This window comes from Hyaena hyaena, unplaced genomic scaffold (genome assembly GCF_003009895.1).
Source record: "Hyaena hyaena isolate Hyena2069 unplaced genomic scaffold, ASM300989v1 scaffold_592, whole genome shotgun sequence".
Classification (NCBI taxonomy): Eukaryota; Metazoa; Chordata; class Mammalia; order Carnivora; family Hyaenidae; genus Hyaena; species Hyaena hyaena.
This window is the reverse complement of record NW_024081223.1, coordinates 463,461-486,102: the sequence shown is the minus strand read 5'-3', so window position 1 is coordinate 486,102 and position 22,642 is coordinate 463,461. Positions and strand designations below refer to the sequence as shown.

The 22,642-nt window shown below is 40.2% G+C and overlaps 1 protein-coding gene across 2 annotated transcripts in view; it reads right to left on the bottom strand.

Moving 5' to 3' along the window:
• Positions 1-22,403, bottom strand: part of GASK1B (golgi associated kinase 1B) — a 49,612-nt gene extending 27,209 nt beyond the window's left edge. The window contains exons 1-3 of one of the 2 annotated variants that reach the window (XM_039256875.1): positions 22,276-22,403; positions 19,881-21,017; positions 3,939-4,153 (exon numbers count right to left, since the gene is read on the bottom strand). In XM_039256875.1, coding sequence (XP_039112806.1) covers positions 3,939-4,153; positions 19,881-20,778 — 1,113 coding nt within the window. In that variant the 5' untranslated portion in view covers positions 20,779-21,017; positions 22,276-22,403. Of the gene's footprint in view, positions 1-3,938; positions 4,154-19,880; positions 21,018-21,749; positions 21,955-22,275 lie in introns of those variants that run through there. The other variant, XM_039256876.1, reaches the window with a different exon arrangement.
• Between the last annotated feature and the right edge of the window lie 239 nt (positions 22,404-22,642).

The following is a 22,642-nucleotide window of genomic DNA, read 5'->3' as shown; positions in this document are numbered from 1 at the left end:
TCCCTCCACTTCCCCCAGGCAGCAGGAGCGAGAAGGTAGACTACTAATAGAACTGACCTGCCAACAGAATCAGTTTCTGCAGTAGTGGCAGCAGCCCGATGCCCAATATCTCAAGCCAAATGTGATCTTGCCTCATCCAGTTTGAGTGGACTGGAGGGAGTCATGCAGGTAATAATTGGCAAAGCCTGAACTAGGATAGGAGCACAAGCCATACCTAACAGAAGATGGACTGGTGTGATCTCAAGGATTTGGTCACAGTATGCATGTGAGCATAAGTGTCACAAGGCATATAAATGACTCCCAAATTCTTGGATTACAAAAATGCAAGATGGTGGTGCCATTAACCTATAAAATGAATGGAAGGAATCATTGCTTAGAAGTTTGCCTCTTAAGCCAGAACTCATGAATTGGACTCCAAATTCTATTGGATACCAGAGATGTGGCCCTAACCAAATTACTTACTTTCTCTTTGTCTTGATTTCCTCAATTCTAAAATATGAAGAATAATAATAATATCTACTTCATAGAATTGTTATGAGGCTTAAATAAGTTAATATCTTAGTGCTTAGAATAGAATGCTTAGAACAGTGCCAAGCACATAGAAAGTTTTATATAATTGTTAGATTATCAATAGTATTAGCTTAAGGATTTAAAATACTTATCTTTGTTGAAAACATATCATAGTGATGTGTCTAGATTTATCCTAAAGACCACAGACCATGGACATGATGATAGAAGCTGCTGACACACTCAAGAGGCTATGGCTCAGCTGGAATTCATCCTCACTCCATCAAGGTAATGAAAAGAGCATGACAATGTGAACACACCTCTTGTGAAAAAAGCTCTCTATCTCCATGATCTATGATATCTCTTATAGGCAGGGAGCATCACTACTTCTCTAAATGACTCTGTTTCAGACAAATGGTACACTTAGGATGCCCTAAATATCCTATGAATATTACCAACCCCATGTCTATCTCTTTATCATTTATACCCTGCAATCTTACTCAAACTCTCCCTTCTTTACTATTTTATGGCAAAATGCTCTCCCTTGCTTAACCTTATAACAGTAAGAAATTTTATATTATTTCATCCAGCCATTCTTATATGTATTTATTGTTGTTTCATGCACTATTCTTTCCTAAGTGATTAAAAAAAATCAGGGATTAGGCAGGAGGGATAAACCATCTTTACTACTTTGCTACACTTGTGTCAGTTTCCTACAGTATAATATACAGTACATATTACATAAACACATCATTATTCGTTGAACAATAGTTGTAGTTTCCCTTGATAGAAAGGAGAATGACAAAGTCACAAGGTAGGTTGAGATTTAGTTGAAGATTCCAGAATTAAAACAAATGTCTTTAGAAACAACTTCTAAAGAGTTTGCCCTTGGGGCGCCTGGGTGGCTCAGTTGGTTGAGCGTCCATCCGACTTCGGCTCAGGTCATGATCTCGCAGTTTGTGGGTTTGAGCCCCACATCAGGCTCTGTGTTGACAGCTCAGAACCCGGAGCCTGTTTTCAGATTCTGTGTCTCCCTCTCTCTCTGACCCTCCTCTGCTCATGCTGTCTCTGTCACTCTCGCAAAAATAAATAAAACATTAAAAAATTAAAAATAAAATAAAGGGTTTGCGCTTTATTCAGTGAAAGTTAGCTCTTAATGTGACTCAGTTACAAACCGTAAGGTCATTTCTTTCTCATATACTTCACTTCCAAGTTCATGGATTTCCTCTCCATCCTGCCCTTAGTCATCACACTCACGAACTTCAACATCTATATTGACCACTCCCCAAACACTTGGCCTCATCATAAGTACCTTTACCTACTTAGCCCTAAAAGTCTTCACTTATTCTTCATTTTATTGCTAATATATTTTATTATATCAACTCCCTTAGTTAATCCAAGAATAACCTAGTAGTTGTCATACAGTAATGGTTAAGTATATAGAATCTAGCCGAACCTGCTGACACCTCTATTTGGGAACTTACTACCTATATAATACCAAACAAGTTTTAGGTAACTGTCGAGAAACAATTCTCTAATGCAATCTTCTGCAATTTTACATCAGATTTTGCTCTGCACTGTCTCTTCAAGGATGTTAATAGAGCAAATAGCCTTGCAAGACACAAAAAGTATCTCCCTCTGATGTGGAAAGCAGATCTGATTTGTCTCCTGACCAAGATAATGTCTCCTTCCAGAGAAATGTTGGGCGGATTTGCTAGCAGTCTCATATAATATTGGGGGTTTCCTAAGCTTCTTGTTCCTCTGTAGTGACCCAAACCCACTCTGTGCAGCATTCACCAGGGCCACCCCAATGGCCCTTGAGGGGAAAAGAAACATGAAGCTCATATCACTTTCTATACCATGAGTAATGAAGCCATTTGTCTGTCTCTTACCCAGGAGTCTTTTGTCGTCTGCTAGCATTTATGAACAGGTGGCTGGCTAATTTGTTAGCTTTCAAGAAAGGTAAGATCTCAGATTTTCCACAGTTCTTGATAATAATCTCTTTATGCTTCAGTTTCCTTTTACTCAGCTATAAAATGGAGAAAAGATGCCTATCTCATAGAGTTAGTGTGTAAATTATATGGAATAATGAGATAATGTCTATACAATGCTTAAAACCAGTCTGAGCCTCATAGCTGGACTCAATAACCGTTTTTGGTGACTTGACTGTCTCCTTGCCAAATGGCCTGGTCTCCAGCTCAGTTCTCACTGGTAGCTTTGCAGAACTGACACCATATATCATCCTCTTCTTAGAAGTTCCTAAGCCCTAGACTGTGACTCTGCACTAAATTGGTTTCCTTCTTACAATTTTATCTCTTTCTAGCTCCTTCCCAAAATCACACACACACACACACACACACACACACACACACACACGGAATTAACAAAAGGACAAAAGGAGAGGGGCACTTGGGTGGCTCAGTTGGTTAAGCATCTGACTTTGGCTCAGGTCATGATCTCACAGTTCATGGATTCGAGCCCCACTTTGGGCTCTGTGCTGACAGCTTGGAGCCTGGAGCCTGCTTAAAGATTCTGTGTCTCCCTCTTTCTCTGGCCCTCCCCCACTTGCGTTCTATCTCTCTCTCTCAAAAATGAATAAAAATATTTTTTAAAAATTAAAAAATAAAAACAAAAGGAGAATGTTTTGAAAATGTCCTAAGACAGTCCTAAATTTCCACAAAATACTACTTAACAATGCAGTAACAGTAGTCACCCAGTTTTTCTAAAATGGAGGAAGGGAAAAGCAGAAATCAGAATGAAGAGATCAAGAGTAATAAGATCCTTAGCAAAAGGAGATAAGAGTTATAAGAAACCTGTACCATTCTGAGTCATTCAGTTATGTAGATGGTCAATATTTATTATTCTCCAATGTCCAATCTTAATTAAATACTTGCAAAAAAAAAAGTACTGGAAAGAAAACAAGAGAAATGGTGGCTATAAGCTACATGACCAAGTGACCAGTGAAACACAATGTGGAATGATGGAACTACAGTGTAGAAAGAAGACAAATTTTTACTATCAACAGATCCCAGGGAACCCCAGCTCCAGCTTTTAGTAGTTGTAAGAACATGGGTGAGTTCCTTAACCTTATCAAACATCAGTTTATCCGCTTCACAAATAGGGGAAGACCATTCACCTTGAAGAGTTGCCCATGGGTTTCCTCAATAAACTGGAAACTAAATGATTATTGCAGAACTGAAGAACTGAAGAATTACTCCTTTGGAAACTAATAAAAAAGCTAAGGGGCATTTCTGAATATTTCCCAAAGGAATATAAAATTTTGTAATGTGGTATATACTTGCCAAATATAGCCCTGTAGAACTTAAACTCTGGCTTCATGAAAGCTCAAGGTACAGAAAATTTCTTAGTGTCAGACTTATATAACTCAGTATCAGTCTTAGGTAACCACTTGCATGATTTGATAAACTTACCTGTAACAGAAAATCAAAGAGTGCCAGCTTGGACCACTCATGGTGATGTATTTCAGTACAACCCCATTCAGGTTTGGGTACCCGGCCATTCTGCCAGCACTTCTGTTTCAATGACTGTTGGTAAGCTCCCCAGGTGAGCTTAACAGAAGAGTGAGTCTCATTACTTGTTGGAGATAAAGATGAGTCCCAGAGAATGACAGGGCATGGGCGGCCATCTACAGAATCCAAAAACAAACACACTTTAGCATGATATTAATTCACTATGTGCCTTCAATCACTCATAGCTTCAATCTCTCACCTACCAAAATCAGGAGTTTGATTAGATGATATTTCATGGCCTTTGGTGGATGATGAAAGGAAAGATTTTTGAAACAAGACCATTTATAGATGTGGCCCAGGAATAAGCCACTAATCACCAATAACAACGTCCTCTGGTTAATGTGGTTTTATTCCACATCTAAAAGCAGCTACCACGAAAAAGGAAAGAATCCTGGCATTTATAATTGTCTGTTCAATGTCTGAGTGGAGCTGCTATTTGTCTGATTTTCTGAGGCCACAGAAAAAGAATTTTTAGAAGTCACAAATTTAAAAGTGAAATTGTTTGGTTCACATCAATCACTATACTCTCCAAAGACACAAAAAAGGAGCAAGATGGAAACTTTTCTCTTTTCTGATGGAAACAGCACTCTTCATAATTGATGTTTATTCACACATAACCTCACAAAGTGCATTTAAGCAAATGTCATTTCTTCAACTGCATGTGCATAGATGATATTTTCAAAGAATACCTGTCACCCTAATTGCTTTTGCCTCACTCTTGATAGTTTAGAAATTTCACTGTTAAACTGTATAAATAATGATGAGCCTGAGTGAAGTCATCATAAACAGAAAAGACCACAAGGCTCCATTAAATGACACTTCAAGCTTAAAACCAATAACATCACTTTTAAGCCCCCATTTCTGCCAAATAAAGTCACTGAGAGATGATGTTAAGTGTCTTTGCTTACAACTTAAAAATCAGAATGATGCTCTTGGGGGGAAAAATAAGACATAAAGATCTGGAAAAGCTCACTTAACTCATTGTTAACAGGCCTGGACAAGAGAAGCCTCTGAAATTATGACTGGAATGTCTAAGATACATCACAGGAATTTTTAAAAAGCCCTTTCACATAACCTGAGAGATACTCAATCTATAACTGTATTCCTTTTTGTTAAAGGCACTTATTTTACCATCTTGCTCATTTGCCTTCTTGCAGAGTTCTTGTGTCTATTTGACATAAGAGTAGAGTTCTTTGTCTCTTAGTTAAGTTTGCTATTACAGTGACTTCAGTAATGCTAGTAGCATTCACTTAATCATTCTGATAAACCTGCATTCCAATCTTGTTCAAAAAAGACATCTTCCTCTATTTAACCTTACCACTTAGACCTGGGTATGCATGAAGTCCTTTAGATTTTGGAAATTGTGTCACAGTCATTGACACACAATTTTTAAAAAGTAGAGAAAGAACAAAGATCCATGCTAAAGAACTTCATTGGCAACATCGATCTCCCCTTTCTATTTCCTTCAACTTTTCTAAATGATTTGGGGGCTGCTGGGACCCAACCGTCTTCTTAGATAGAAAATAAATACAATTTTCAATGAGTGCACTCCAAATACTACACCAGTGTGAAAAATCATAATAATAAATCCCACGTAAGAGCAGTCCATCGTGCAGTGGGAGACATGTAGAGACCAGTGTAATCAAATATGAGTAGAAGACATAACATGGCTTTCAAAGATGCATGTACTTCAGACTTCTAAAGATAAACACCAAGAAGTTCTAGCCATCAGTGTCTTTAGACTAAAGTTATACACAGATAGCACTTTAGATTTTCAGGGCTAGGAAGTGCTCAAAGGGAGTTGAAACCTAATACTGAGGCTCAACAACACAAACCAATACAGGAGACAGACAGGCCAGGAGTTTCCTCAGCAAGTCACAGGAGGCCCGCAGAGAAACATGGAAATTATCTACATAAACAATTGGAACAGTTAACCTTCCGGGCTGTTTTCCTTTCCCTTAGATACATTTGTTTCTTATTTTTAAAGCAATTAAAAGCAAATCTACTCATTTTAGAAAATGGGGGAAAACATTAAAATATAAGGCTAAGAAAACAAAAATCATCTATAATCTTCTGTCCCAGTAATTGGTTCTATTATTTATATACTGACCTCTGGGTATTTTCTCCATCTCTTTCTTTCTCACCTAAAAAATGGAAATTGTTTTTAGAAATTTAAGAAGTATAGCTTATGATTAGAGCCTAGACTCTGGAACCAAACAGATCTTTTGAATTCCGGTCACATTACTTCTTAACTTTGTAACATTAGACAAGTTAAGCAATCTCTCAAACCTTGCTTTCATCCTCTGTAAAATTGGGGGGGGGGGAGGGCATAACACACCTTCTAAAACTGCCTTTTAGGATTAAATGGACTCATGCATTTAAAGCCTCAACCTGATGCCTAACATATATGCACATCCCAGAAAACTTTCACTGTAACTATTATTACACGTATACATTATGGAATCGCACAATTCATCAGTCTTTGACTGACTTTATTTGTTTTTTGAGTATCTACTGTATGCCACGCATTGTTCTAGAAACTGCAAATAAACTAATTAATTAATAAATGCCAGTTTCTATTTATTTTCTTGGAGTTTCCATTTCCACCAGGGGAAAGACGCAAGCAGGCAAAGAAAGTAAACATTTGGGACTGTCTTGTATATACAGTGCATTACAATCGTTTTACTAAATATTTTGCCAAAAGTATTTCTCTTATAATTAAATATTTTTAACTAGGATCACTCTAACTGTCATATAATACTCTAGCCCAGTGGTCAGAAAACTGTCAAAAGTAGATAGAAAAATATTTTAGGCTTTGACAGCCATCCAGTCTTCATCACAACTATTCCCCCAGAAAGTGGTCAACTCTGCTACAGCACAAAAGCAGTCAGAAACAATATGTCAACAAGTAGACTGACTGTGTTCCAATAAAACTTTATTACTGACTGGAGGAACAAGGGGGAGAAAAAGGGGGGAAATGGTGGGGGAAAGGGAGAGAGGCAAACCATGAGAGACTCTTGAATACTGACAAAGGACTGATGGATGTGTGGGGGAGGAGGGATGGGCATGGAGGAGGGCACTTGTGGGGATGAGCATTGAGTGTTATGTGGAAACTAATTTGACAATAAACTATTTGTAAAAAAAAAAAAAAAACAACACTTTATTACTGACATTGAAATTTGCATTTCATATAATTTTCTAATGTCATAGAAACATTATTCTTTAGATTTTTTTTCAACCATTTAAAATTGGAGAAAGCATTTGTAGCTCACAGGCCATTCAAAACAGGCAAGGGACCAGCTTTGGCTCATAGACTGTAGTGTATCAGCCCCTGTTCTACTCTATGAGCATAGTCTATTTCATTTACCATTTCTCTACTTTAGCACATTGAATTTTTTGAGTGATACATTTTCTAAACTATTGTTTTTAAAGCTGTTCTCAAACTGCCAAAGGGAGCTTTCAGCTGGATAGGAATAATTCACTTTCAATTAGTATTCTGGGTTTTTCTCCACATCCATTCACATCCCCTCAGCAAAATATTTTGAGTACTGACTATAGCATAAAAATGTTCCGTCCTGCTCTGCTGGAAATCCATGCACCTCACACAACAAGGATTTCTAGAAAGCCAGAAGAAAGTAGGGTGAGTAGTAACTCTCAGTTTGAGCCTGGGTGGGTGGGTCCCATCCACACACTGATCTTGCTTGAGTCTCCGTGTTTATGGCCCTTGAGATGACAGTAGTTGGTATGGCTCCAGATCTCAGGGCTATGAGTACTACTGTGAAAAGAATTCTACTTTTTATAAAATATGGCTGTTAAAAGAATTAAATGAACTTTGATAGACCTGAAGGGATGACAGAAAAATAGCCTCTGAAAACAAGAAACTGGTTAAAGCCACTTACCCTGAAGTGTTTCAGAGATGAGGAGCATTCATCTCTTCACATTCAGGTTTGTCAGAATGATGCAGTACTGTACTCTCTAGAGAAATCTTAACAGTGAAGAGATAAAATTTTAACTGTCAGAGTGGTGAGAAAGCAGGTTTGAAAAGATATGTGGGTGTTCATGTGAATTAAAGGTTATAAAGCTGCCTTAAAAAATGAGACTTGCCAGAAAACTTATTTTTCCCAAAAATCTGAATATCTCCCCTACTTTTGGTGTTTTCCCAAGTCATACTTTATTCAAAAGACAAAGAAGACATTCTTTTGAGAAGATGAATGTGAAAATTCACCAAGAATGTGCTATAAACAATCTCCTTTGCCTGGATTTATGAAATGCCCTTCACTTGGAACATTAGCTGCCTGGTTTTATTGAACTATAGGTGAAAGCTAAGTATGCTGGGCGAAGATATGAGTGTCTGTCTGCATTTCTCCCTGAGCAAAAATTAGTAAGAATGTTTTGAGCTCTGAAATCAAAAAATCCTCTCTATCCCCTGGGCCAAGTTCCAAGACTGTTCTAAGACTCCCCTTGAACAAGACAAAAAGGAAAGTGGCAGTTCAGTTCAGGGCCCTTCGTTCAAAATGACTCTACAAAGCCTATTAAAGAAAACAAAGGCCAATCAAAACTTGAGACTCATCTTTGTTATACGAAATGAATTTTTCTGGGTTCTACCACAAGTATCAACAAGGCATCGAAGGAAAACCTTAATGCCTTGGATCTCTAATTGCTAAAGGCAATTGTTGGTGATGATGTAACTCCAATGATGGTGTAGTAGATGTCTAGTTGCTAAAGATCCCCAGATCCTACTGTCTGGTCTATTTTTCTACAGTGCCTATCCCAGGAGGGTTTTGGCAATTAAAAATATTAGACTGAAGGAAAAAGTCAGGTAAGATCTCTTGGCTTAGATTTGGTCAATGTGAACAAGTCAGTGAATGTGAGGGCTCGTAAAACGGGATCGCAAGATTCCAGGACAGCCTTGAGGGAGGAGGAAATTTGAAGGATTCGATGCAATTTTACTTCTGCTCAGCGTTTTAAATATTGTTAATTTACTTATTCAAAATACAAATGTTTACAATGGTCCCTCAATTGTCCTCAAGTGGACCTATTAGTTTCCGGGTTTCAGACAGAAAGAATTCAGTGAGGCATAGCAAACATGGAGGACTTACCAGATCCCCAGGCCAGGCAAGCCCAGGCCTCAGAGTGTTTAGGGTTTAGTAGAAAAAAGACAAGTGTGCACACATTATAACAATCAAATCGAAATATTTGCCAGTTGAACGACTGTTTGAAGGGAATAAGTGAAAGACTAATATAAAGACTGAGCTTTTAGGGCAAAGTGAAGAAATGAAGAACTGCTGTGTCCTAGACTAGCTATGTGCTGAAATGTCACAGTTAATAGGGGGAAGAGACATTGCTGAAAAGGAGCTAAGAATATGGGGTGTGGCAGAAAGAAAATCACAAATGTTGATTCTACCCCTGACTTATCACTGGTCTCCACAGAATGTGAGCCAGGTCCTTCAGCCACCTTGACTGAGGCACTGAGTTCCCCAAAGTCTGAGAAGAATGCCTTCCAAATCTATCTCAGGGGTGTGTGAGAATCTGAGAAATACAGAAAAATACAGCACTGTCAAGTATTAAAAAGAACCAAACTTGAGTTAGGTATTCATGATTTTAAAAAATGAGAGGCAAAAGAAAGAAAAGAATTCTATAGATTTCCTATGTATAGGTTCCCAGGTTCCAACCAAATCCTGATTACAGGGACTTGTCCCAGAAATAGATTTCTGGGTGATTTATAACATATTTCTTCAAACAACAAAAAAAGTATTTATTTACTTACATAACTGTTTTTTCCCTTTATAACTTGTTTCCTCTGGGTTGGACTGAGTTAAAATAATCTCTGTATTTCCTCAAGAGTTAGCTAAGTGTGAAGCTGAGGAAGCAGGAAAGGAGATTGTGACTTCCTCCATCACAAATGACTTAAACAACCTAAATCATCAGCTCTGCTTTAAAAACAAAGTGTCCTTCTCTGGTATGAACAGACTAAAGGACAGGAACTTATGCTTTCTAGGTCTGCCCTGGACTGCCACGGTATAAATGAAACCTCCCAGAAAATTCCTATCTCGATATTCCATTTAGAAAAAGAGATATCAAACGTGACTTCCAAGGGTGGTTATGATGGGGTCACCGTGCCAGGCTCCACCAACAATCATATTTTGTGAACAAAGTCCTGGTCACATTAGGGTGACCCAGTCCTGGGCAATTTTGGTGTTTATTAATGTAGATAAAGGAGCCATGAATTCCTGCCCAGGGTGACCTTCCTACAATGCAAAACTCATTATATCACTCCTTTTCTTAAAACCCTTCAATGATTCCCCATTATCTGCAAGATAAAATCCATGTCCTTACATGACATAAAACCCAGCCACTCCCACGGACCACAGCTTTATCTTACTTCTTCCCCACCCACAACCCTCCTAAACCCTCGTTTCCTTCCGAATTCTGCAGTTTCCTAAGTACCTCTGCCTTCACAAGTTTTCCACACATCTATTCTCTCTACCCTTCCGACACCCACCCCATCTCTCACTCTACCCACAGTGACTTAAGATCCAGTTCAGACATTAGCTCTCTGGAAAGTTTTTACAAGGCTCCACCCACCACCCTATGCACATATTCTCAGCTAAATTTTTCCCTCTCTATGCCTGCAAGGTCTCCTAAAAATATCTCCACTGAAGTCTTTATCATACCCATTTTCTATGATGCATCTGCTTAGCTGTCGCTACTCTCTAAGCTGAGAGCTCTGTGAGAACAGGGACTATTTCTTAAGCACTTTTGGACCTCCATCTCCTGACATGATGTCTGCATGAAAGCAAGCATTCAAAAAATGTTAGTGAATGAATGAGTGAATTTCAGAATCCCTTAAGTTTCCTCTATAGCTCTGAAGATCCAAGGAATAGTCGATGGTCTCAGAATCGAAGTTTGGTTAGTGTGATATCCTTGCAGTAAGCTGGGATTTCATTGTCCTCACTCTAAGTGAGTTAAGATTAGAGAGAAACTTGAGAAATGGAGGTGAGGATATGCAGAGGTTTCCATGACCTGGTTCTATCCACCTTGTGCTCAATAGTCACTCCCATGTTTCCATAATCCTGTGAGTCACTGGAATGATGAAAATGGGGGTAGTAGGAAGATCCACCTGACTCTCTCCTCCTGACCCCAGATCACTGTCATGAGAAGGGGAACAGTTAAGGCATCATGGCCATATTCAGGAATCAGACTGAAGGACAGTAGAAAAACAGGTTAAAATCCCAATATGTGATTAACTGGGAAAGCCCCAGCTACAACCACTGCAGGCTAACACATGACATGAAGGGCCCATGGGAGATAGGATAGCAGAGTGATGAACACCAAGGTTATCGGGTTCTTCCAACCCTGCTACACACGACCTGTGGACCTTTGGAGGACATGTGTTATCCTCTGAGCCTCACTTTTTCCACAGAAAATCTGTCTAATAATATCTGCTGCATGGGGCCATTGTGAAATTCAGTGACAACGTAAAGTGTTCAGCACTCCGCAGATGAGAGATACTGGTATAATCCACTAGCAACGCCAAGCACTTTCCTTAAATGACCACTTTAGGTGCCTGTTTACTTAGTTCAAGTAAGCATTAATCTAGATAAACAAATTAAGAAAGTCTAAGCAAACATATCACAAAGAGCTAAATCAGCTTTAAAACCAGGTGAAAATAAAAGGTAACATTTACTGAGTCTTACAATGTGTTAGGCACTTTTAGAAATATTTTTTACATATCAGCTTACTTCATTTGCACAACTTGATGAGCTAAGCACTGTCATCATCATTATTTTTACTGTCATCATCCCTATTATACTAATGAAGAAACAAGTTCACAGTGACTAAGTTAATTTATACCTGGTCACACAGCCACTTGATTCACAACTGGTATAGAACCAGGATTCAAACTCAGAAGTCTAGATTGCCAGTTATTATGAACTGAATTGTGTTCCCCTAAATTTATATGTTGACGCTGTCAGTACCTCAGAATGTGCTTGTATCTGGAGATAGGACCTTTACAGAGGTACTTAAACAATGCCTGGGTGGCTCAGTCAGGTAAGTGTCTGACTTCGGCTCAAGTCATGATCTTGTGATTTGTGAGTTTGAGCCCCACATTGGGCTCTCTGCTGTCAGTGCAGAGCCTGCTTCTGATTCTGTCTCCCTCTCTCTCTGCCTCTCACCCTCACTCTCTCTCTCCCAAAAGTAAATAGAACATTACAAAGATATTTTTAAAAAGAGGTAGTTAAAACGAGGCCATTATGGTGGACCCCCATCCAAAATGACTGGTGTTGTTATAAGAAAGTATTAGAATTCAAAGAGACACCAGGGATGGGCACACACAAAGGAGAAGCCATGTGAGAAAAATAAGAGAAGGTGGCCCATCTGCAAGCCAAGAAGAGAAGTCTCAGAAGAAAGTACCTGTGGACACCTTGGTCTTAGATATCCATCCTCCAGAACCGTGGGAAAATAAACATATGTGTTTAAGCCACCACACCTGTGGTATTTTGTGACCACAGCCCTAGAAAGCTAATATGACAGCCCACACCCTTAACTACAAAGCTATTTGAATTAGAGAGCTCACAGCTTCTTCTCCATGTTTAGAATAGTGTTTAGAATACATAAAAAACAAATGCTATCAATTACAACTAAATATGACGGCAATATTGCCCATTCGCTGAAATTGGAGGGAGGCTGTCTAGTCCTTTTGCACCCGTGTGGTCCCTAGACCATTCCAAAGATGGCGGCAGATTCAGTACTAGTGGAAAAATCATAATCTTGAGCTCAGGAAGGTTCTGAGTGGATCCAGAAATCAGTGGCAAAAGAAGGTTCCCTTCAGGCCACCGAATTCTCATATGGCCCACTGGTGTCAGCCCCACAGAGCTTCTTGACTTATTTGCTCACCCCTATGGCCCCCAATGACTAGAAGAGCAGCTGGACCTAAGCAGGTGCTCAATAATGCATTTCTTAAAAGGAGAAAAGATGAATGTGACCAGATTGCACGGAACTGAGGCACATGCATGTTTTATGCTGTGGTAACTAGTCATGTTCTTTCTACCACAGCCATGTGTGGGATCAATGAACAAGTTGCAGCGGCCTGGCAGACAAGGTTACCAGGTCCCCTCACTTGTCTACGAAGGTATGTAGTGAGCAAACAGGAGGACACTGGAACCGAGTGCTGCTAGGAGGAGATGCCCAGCAAACTTGTGTCCGCCAGTGAATGAAAGTAGTAAGCTGACCGACTCAATTTGATTGCTAAAGAAATACCTTTAGGGCTTTCCTAATAAAGAACACAATGTGCTTTCCATCCAGATCTTTAACAATTAAACGTGATTTCCATACTCCCAAATACGTATTTTAAGAAAGTCGGTACCTATGTCCACGATTTTTAGGATTTGGAGGCCATGTGTTTCCAGGTTGTGAGGACATCGAGATTATGCTCATTCCTCCCTACAAAATGTTTCTGTCCTTACCTGGGAGCCTAAACCCACATGAAATGTGCAGGCGCTGTCCCTCTGCTCTGGCAACTGCCCCATCACCATACAGTGCTGTCCACACAGACTCAATAAGAGAGTGGAAAATTCACACTATATTTCTCCTACTTTTTCATAAGATGAGGCAATGCAGGTTGGAAAACAGTGAGCAACTGGGAATCTACAATGAATTTAAATGGAAGTTGGTGGGGTGCCTAGAGTTTGTCATCTAAGCAGCCTTGACATACGGAATTCCTGGAACCAGGCTACCCTAATTCGGTATGACAGCTCTGTGGCAATAAGGCAGCATCCTAAAAATAAAGCATACATAATGCATCTTCCATGCGGGGCAAGAGAAACAGGATAATGTTTAAATGCTACCAAAATGGCATCCCTCGGGATTCATCACCGTTACTGTGCAGACTGCTAGGGAAGTTTTGGCAAAGCTGCTAAATCGAAGATCACAGAGGGGTGCTGGATCTTCTCAGGCTCTTGACTTTTATATGAATTAGTCTGCTTTCCTAATCTTAGACAAACATTTTAGAATACTTTGTTAAAAAAATTAAATGTATCAGCACCATATAGTATCTGGTGACCTTTGAAATGATTTAGGATGTTTGCAAGGATAGTTTGGCAGAAAACACACTAGTATGCTCAGTCACGTTTGCATATATATGATCATTTACGGTAAAACAAGAAAATCTAGTAAGCATTGGCTTGCATTAAAAAAATCGAAAACTTTGCAGAAATGTTCAAAGTGATGTCATACTTCCCTTGCATAAAAATATCATCCATGTTGAACTGTTGACTTGAAAAAATAAATTAGGTAGATATGTTGATGTAGTGGCAAATTAGAAATCACCATGCTAAAATTTGCCCATTTTTGCCACTATCCTATAATTATACCAAGTCATATAAGAGAGACGATATGGGTCAAGAGAATCAACTTGCCAGGATAGGGGCTATGATGAATATGGAGATGGATGATGTGAGGGGTCGTAGGGGCTCTTTGGTAAATAGTTTTAGGGCGTCTGCGATAGGTTGTAGCAGTCCAAATGGTCCTACGATGTTGGGTCCTTTGCGTAGTTGTATATAGCCTAGCACTTTGCGCTCTACTAAAGTTAGGAAAGCTACGGCTAGGAGAATGGGAATAGTTAGTGAGAGAATGTTGAGTGTGGGCATGTTGTTAGGGAGAGGAGTTGAACCTCTGATAGTAAAGGTTTAAGTTTTATGCAATTACCGGGCTCTGCCACCCTAACAAGCCCGAGGTTCTTGGGCGGCGGGTTGTGTGAGTTGTTTAGATTAAGATTATATCATCTATTGTACTTAGGGCGCTTTAGTGAAGTAGGCCCCATTTCTCTTGTCCTTTCGTACTGGGAGAAATTGCGTAATAGATAGAAACCGACCTGGATTGCTCTGGTCTGAACTCAGATCACGTAGGACTTTAATCGTTGAACAAACGAACCTTTGATAGCTGCTGCACCATCGGGATGTCCTGATCCAACATCGAGGTCGTAAACCCTATTGTCGATATGGACTCTAGAATAGGATTGCGCTGTTATCCCTAGGGTAACTTGTTCCGTTGATCAAGTGTATTGGATCAATAAGTGATGTTATATTTTTGACTGGTTAGTCTAGATTAAAATCACTCGGAGGAGGCTTTGGTATCAGACAGAATGGTTACAAATTCTAGTTCCATTGCTCACTAGCTACGTGTCCTTGGGCAAGTTTCATAAATCTTGCCGAATTTCAGGATTCCTGTATTTAAAGTATCAATAGTATCTACTTTATAGAATGGTGAAGTTATATATTAGACATAGGACACCAAATCCAGCACAGAAATGGTGTGATGCATAACACTAGATTCATTGTAAATTCGCAATTGAAGAAGATGTCATTATTGCAGAAATTGATTTTTTAAAAACAGCCCTCTGATGCTATTTTGAATGTACCGCATAGACAGGCACAGAATAGGCATCTGCTCCAGTGATAATTGCTAGATTTTGTAGTCTGGTACACCAGTGGCACTCCTTACCTAATGACAACCTTGCCTTTCTCCAAGTACACCCATCTCCTTTTTTGGGTTCTCTTTGGAGAAGCACCTGTCAAAAACTGGTCTGGTATACAGTACAAGGTCAGCAGGTCCACTAATTTCACATACATGTTATTTGTAGTCAAGGAGAATCACATAGAGCTCATCAAGTTATACAGTCAAGGACCTGTCCCAAGCAATCCAGAGCTAGTGGCTCTGTGCCGAAAGCATCACCCACCCCAGTTTTAGTAATTAAGAAACAAACAAACAAAACCTGAAGACGAGCTTTTGAGACCTTTTGTCTTTGGACTGAATCAACAGAAAGATACACCTGAGAGGCTGGGGGCAGGTAGATGATTTAATCACTGCATTTGATTCTCTTTTATATCTCCCCTTGCACCTCATGTATCCTTTTCACATACAGGCAATTTATATGACTTCGAGCAAAGTTCGTAATTACTCTGGGCCTCCACCTCCACGTCTACAAAACGTTTTTTCATAGAGTACTCGCCTTGTAAAATTTTTACGAGGATTTAATGAGATAACTCATGCACAGTACCTAAAACAGTACCTCAATATCATAACCTCAACATTACTTTTGCTGTGGTTAGGGTAGTTGCCTCCTTGATAAAAAAAAAAAAAAAAAATGAGGCTCTCATAGCGTGTACAGTTGCATCACTGCGTAAGCCATCTAGTTTGCTATATTAAATAACCAGACATACTAATATGTTGTGGTGATGGAGAGAGAAGATATATATTAAGGTCCCTTAATGAATTTGTTGAAAAAGCAGATTGATGAAAATAGGAAAGACCAGAACCTTCTTTCTGGATAACCAACTCATTGTATGACCTAGAGCAATCTTCTTCTATCTTTTATCAACTTAAAACTAAGGTTAAAAATTTTTTCTACTGCATAGGTTTCTTGGAAATATTTACTGAGATAAGCAAAATATCTATATTTGATTCACAGTACATACTAGCTATGTTCTTGGTACTGAACGTGAATTTATTTTTACAAACATTAATCAAAAGTCAGAGAACAGAAACAATGCTTAGGACAGAATTACTTACAGGATTTTCTCATTACTCACTCTCCCAGATATTAAAATATCTACTTTTAGACCAAGCCAGGTCATCAGAGAAATATATACCTCAACTAAATCCAACACTTCCTCCTACAGAAAATGCATTATTGAATTACATTATAGTGTGAGGCCAGCAGACAATATTGATGGTCCTCATAAGAAGAAGCTCTATTAACCTTATTATTTGCATAATACAGAGACTTCTAAGGACATATTTCATTACCTCTACAATGAGCTTTTTATAAGATTCTCCAGGAGAAATCTAGGCCTGACTCTAGGACTAAAAATGGTAGTACTTGTCCTGAGTACGGGAAGCTGGAGGCAAATACAGATTTACTGTTAGGAGTCAGTGGAACAGGCCAAGAATATGTCCCTGCATTCATTCAAAAATGTTTACTGAACACCTACTATGTGCCAGACTCTCCACTAGACCTAGAAATGATAAACAAGACAGGAAATATCTCTGCCTTCACAGACCTAGAGCCCTAGGAATTCCTAGGTGTTCCTAAGTGTTCCTAGATGTCCCTTTTTGTTCCTAGTGGGAACAAAAAGATGATGATATGAACGACTATAATACAAAGAGATGATACAGAATGAAGGAAAAATAGGTCCTGAGTAACTAGATAGAATCTATCACCTCCTTAGGTAGATAAGGAGGCTGAAATAAATCTAAGCTTGGATCAAAAGAAGAATAAGAGGACCCCAGAGGAAAGTACACACTTCTGTGGAAATCAGGAGAGGGAAGACATGTCAAGAAAAGCCTAGAAATAGGTGGATGGAGTGAGATACCAAGGAGCTAAGACTGTCCACATCCATCTCCTACCATGACCAGAACTGAACTATTATGTACTTTATGTCAATATAATAACCTATGTATATAGAATTATATTGTATAGCATGTTCATAACTATATTTAAATCATCTCATAGACTCCTGAGGAAACTGGCTTGATTTTATGTCTCTAAATAACTACATAGGAGAAGTGGAAAAACAAAGACAGATCTAGTATTGTTGAAGATATAATCCTAGGTATTTAACTCATCACACTGAGAGTCCTATCAATACAACCTCATTGGTTTCTTTCCATCACTACTTACTTCCGAAACAAGAGAAGAATGCCAGGATATATTGGGATTATAAACCTCTCCTTCAACTTGAATGTAACTGTCCTCTTTATCCCCCAAAATGCTGGATATTCAGAGCACAGAATTAAATATATACAAGGAATCCTGGTTTTGGAAAGAAATGATATGCATGTGAGACTTGGGGGCTATGTGAATGACTCAGCAAACTTGGTACCTCATGTGTGTAGTGTAGTAACAAAAATAAACAATATTTATTGAAGGTTTACTGTGTGACAAGCACTCATTCCACGTGTTTTTCATGGATTTACTAACAATAACCTCATGAGGCAGATAGTATTGTCACTTTACAGTTGAGGAAACTGAGGCACACAGAGATAACATAACATTTCTGGGTCACGTGGTTGGTAAACTCAAACCCAGGCAGAACAGCTCCAAGTCCCTACCCACTATTTCATTCTTCCAAATTCCATCCACAAGCATCCCAGGGGAGTACCATATTGGAGAGTACCATGCCTCAGGATCTATTCAAGAATTCACCTTCTCCACTCAGGGGCTGTTATGACATGATGGTGAATGGCAGTATAGGATAACAAGAGTCACCCTAAGCTGCGCCCTGCTTTGCCCACGGTAGACTTGGTATATACCCGTTATCTCAAAGCCCACCAATATCTTCTTTTACTACAGGGTGTTCCACTTTGGATAATAAGTTACATAGTCACCTAAGCCCAGTGGTTAAGAGCTTACATTCCTGCAGTTTGCTGGGTCTATGTTTGAAACTCAACTTAGCCATTTACCAGCTGTGGAAGTTGAGACCAATGATTTTAGCTAAATAAGTCTCAATTTTCACTTCCACTAAATGGAAATAATAGTGGCATCTACCTTATAGCACTGTTGTGAGAAACATACAGTCAAGGCATGCATGAATTGTATGAATCAATTAGTATGCATAGCCAAGAGTGAGCACCCAATAAAAATTAGCTTTTACCAACCTTTCATTAAGTGTTTGAGAACTTACATCAGCACAGTCATGATGGACTATTCGGTGAACTCACGACATCAAAACATACCTGTTAATCTGAAGCACTTAGACATGAACTAGGATAAGTAAGGAATGCCAAGTACTTCTAAGTATGTCACCACTACTTCAAGAAGTACTGATTTTAAGACTAAATTATAATCCTAAAGCTACTGGAAATGCAATGGAAATAGCTTGGCCACTCCCAAGAATCTTAATCCATTCCAGTCCAGGCTCCATAAAATGCTAAATTTTATGATGACAAAAAGTAAGAAAACACTCCTTGGGTTTATGATCCCTTTGCGGTCCTTTTTAGCCTGTCGGGCCAGCCTAGATTCATACCGGCAACCTCTGGCATTATTCTGCTTGCAAACATGAGCCACTCACCCACCCTACTTTGTATTCAAAGCCTGGAACAGCCTCAAGATTCAGAGAATATCCTTTATATGGCCTAAGCGTGGCCACAGATCAGCCCCTTTGCCTGCAACTAAAGTGACTGGCTACATAGCACAGAAACTGCCAAACTGTCACCCAAGAGAGTCGTAAAAAACAGGCTTGAAGAAACTGTGGCCAGTTAGCATATATACTGAACAAATCACCTATTTCTGCTTCATTTTCTCTGTAAAATAAGGGGGTTAAATCCATTGTAAAAGAATCAAAGGGTCGAACTCACATGGTCTGGCCCTGGGCCCTTTAAAAAGATTCCATCTGCTGAAGAAAGATAACCCATTTCCCCTTTCCTTTTCAAAACTCCTAACGAATGAAATTCTACTTACTTCCATAGTAACCTCTCTAATAATATGCCTGACTGTCAGCAAGTTCTTTGCCTCCACCCGGCTTCCTCTTCTCATCATGCAAATTGCCACTGGCTTTAATTAGATTTAATAAGCCACTGGGAAGTGCAAGGAGGGAAATGGAGAGCAAAGATGACACAGTGTGGGCTACCCTTGCATGTTGAGTACAGCATTTCCCTGGAACCCTCATATCCTGCCGAAGCTGGGAAAGTAAAGAACGCCAAACGTATGGAAAGACATGCTGCTGCTGTCCAAATGCGCAACGTGGGTGGAGAAAATCATTTCGAAAAGGAGAGTGAGGGAAAAGGGAAAAATCAACCCGAATCTCCAACAGCTGCAAATAACGAAGCGTGTGAAGCCGTTACCTTGGGTGAACCCTGATTTCCTGCTCACAGACGGCAGGGTCCTGTTGAGCCCAAGGATCCTGTCCAGGTGGAAGGCGAACACCTCACTCATGTCCAAGGGCTGCTTGAGCAGTCCACAGGGGCTGGGGCCGCAGCCGGGCACAGAGTCCGCGGCGCTCCCCTGCAGCACCAGCAAACGCGCTCCGCTCTCAGAGGAAACGGGCTCAAGACCTGCCACTGCACGGTCCGCCAGCAGGCGCATTCCGAGAATGTCTTCTTTGCTCAGCCACGAGGGGGCGCTCTCGCTGTAGATCCTGATGTTACTCTCCTTGGTCTTGGGCCGCTGAAAATCCGAGCCCCCAACTTGCACCCCTGAGCCCCGTATCAACCTCCAGGGTCGTTCCCCAACCTTGCCCGGGTTTCCTCCCTGCACCTCAGCATCAGCTGCCCTTGCGGCATTCTGTGGCTGAAGGGATGGTCCAACCAAAGCCTCCTGCCCCAGCGCCGGAGATGCCACGGCATATTTCTTTCTGCGCTTGGGTTTCACCGTGCCACGGATATTGGCAGGCTTGCTGCGCTTGGAGCGTAGGGTAATGTACACCACATTGAGCTGCAGCGTGGTCCCATTGCCCTGGGAGTCTGGAGGGGCCAGGGTGCCATCCAAGGGTATCTCAGGGAAGGGTGCCTCGGCCGGGTCGCGGCCCTGGTGCGGCCCCTTTTCTGCTGCCCTTCCTTGCTGGAGAGAGGCGCGTCCCACCTGGCTCACCAGAAAGCCCAGGTAGATGGCGCAGGCTGTGCCCAGCAGGAGGTTCCTCCGGGTCCTTGGGCGCCGGCCGCTCCAGAGTTTACGCACCCGCGGGACGCACAGGGAGCAGATGAACCAGTTTATGAGTTGCCCTGGCTTGTCTGGACAGGTCATTTCTCTGCTGCCTCCACATGTTGAACCGACTTTAAAGTCTGCAGTTGGTTCCTGCTGACATGATGCATGGTTTCCTGAATTCAGCTGTCGCCTCCGCTTAGGTATCTAAGTGGTCTCCGGTGGGTAGAGTAGACGTGGAAATAGAAGGTTGGTGATGAAGTTGGGAATGTTTCTGCCACTCGCCACAACAAACCTTTTAAACTCCTATCAGCCTCTCCAAGGGGAAGTGTGGCTTGTGTCTGGGAATGAATGGAAACAGACTTAACTGAGTCACAATCTCAAACGAGTTCAGTTCCTCTTCAAGAGTAAAGGGGGAAAAAAGTAACCCTTTCCTTTCATAAACACCACCATCATGAAATGTTTTTTTAAAGAAAGTTTTAAAAATAGACTCAAGACAGATGTATAGATTTGATACTTAGTTTAGATTAATGGAAACAAACCCCTAAAATCCAAGAATATTTTACAACTTGTAGCTAGAGTCATTTAATTTGATTGCCAAAGAAAAGTATTAAAATTTGACCAACCCAGGCTTTTCCTTTCTAACATTTAGAAATAATTTAAGACAAGTGATAGATGGTTTTTAAAAACAATCATATCGCCATCTGATGTTTACTTTTTAAAGTCCTGCATTACAAATTGGGCAGAAGCATTCAGTATTAACCTTCAGTTTCAGAAACATAGTCTCTTAATCTGATGGTACAGTTTTTTCTTCAAGAGTATGTTTCAACATCCTGCATTAGGAACTATTGTAATATTAAGCCATAAATGCCCATATATCTTAACAAAAGTTACATTGATTCAGTCGTGCACACGCGCACACACACGCGCACACACACACACAAACACAAAACACAAATCCGACTGCTTTTCATTCCTTTTCTTCCCACAAAAGTCAGCTGAAAGAAAATAAAGGGATCTCTAGCTCTATTTTTTCGCATTATGAAAAAGAACTCACAAGCAACCTTACTTACTTACACAGCTGGCCCCATGCTTGGCTCCAGGAAGAATGTAATCCCTGACTGTAATGCAAAGAACTTTTAAAGGCTGAAGCATGTAAGTAGAACATATTTCATGGTCAAGAGTGTTCCACATTTCAAATATTTCAGCTTTAAAAGCTCCCTTGAAAACTACTGATTGCAAAGCAAAACGGTTACTTGTGAACTGGCTGCTGGTATCCGAGTTTTCAGATGCCTAAGTTTTTTTTTAATAGCTTAAAAAATAAACTTTAATTTTAAATTCTGGAAAAACAAAAGCCGTACAGAAGCAGTTTTCATTCAAATAATTTCCCACTTATTCTTAACCTCTGGGAGCCCTCTAGTGTCCTGTTTGGAAACAGACTCAGAAATGTCACTCTCATGCCGTTAAAAAGGGACTTAAAGTGTTTGCTTAGCAGCAGCCGGATAAATACTTTATAAAATGAGAAATTCCACTACCCTATGGTCCATCCCATGTAGCTGGGGATTTAGAGCACCCAGGTTCCCCGGGACTACGACTCACCTCACCGTCTTGACTGCTTACAGAGTAACATGTGTCTCCCAAGTCTGAGAAGAAGGGGCCTACAGGCCCCTATGTAGTCTTATAAAAAGATAAGAAAGGGTTAATGTCAGTGAGGAAAAAAATAGAACGGTGAGATAAGAGTACATACAGATAGGCGAAGACATTTATAGTGTACTCTTGCACAATGCAACAGCTCACCAAAAGAAGTCATGGATTCTCTCTGATTGGAGGTTGTTTTAAAAACAGGTTAGTAATTGGCTTGGAGAGTCTGCATGTCCTGGCACAAAGGCAGGGTTGATGATGACCTCTGGGTGTCATTTAAGCTCTTTTTTTGTTTGTTTGTTTCTACGGCAAATTGGGTCAGAAG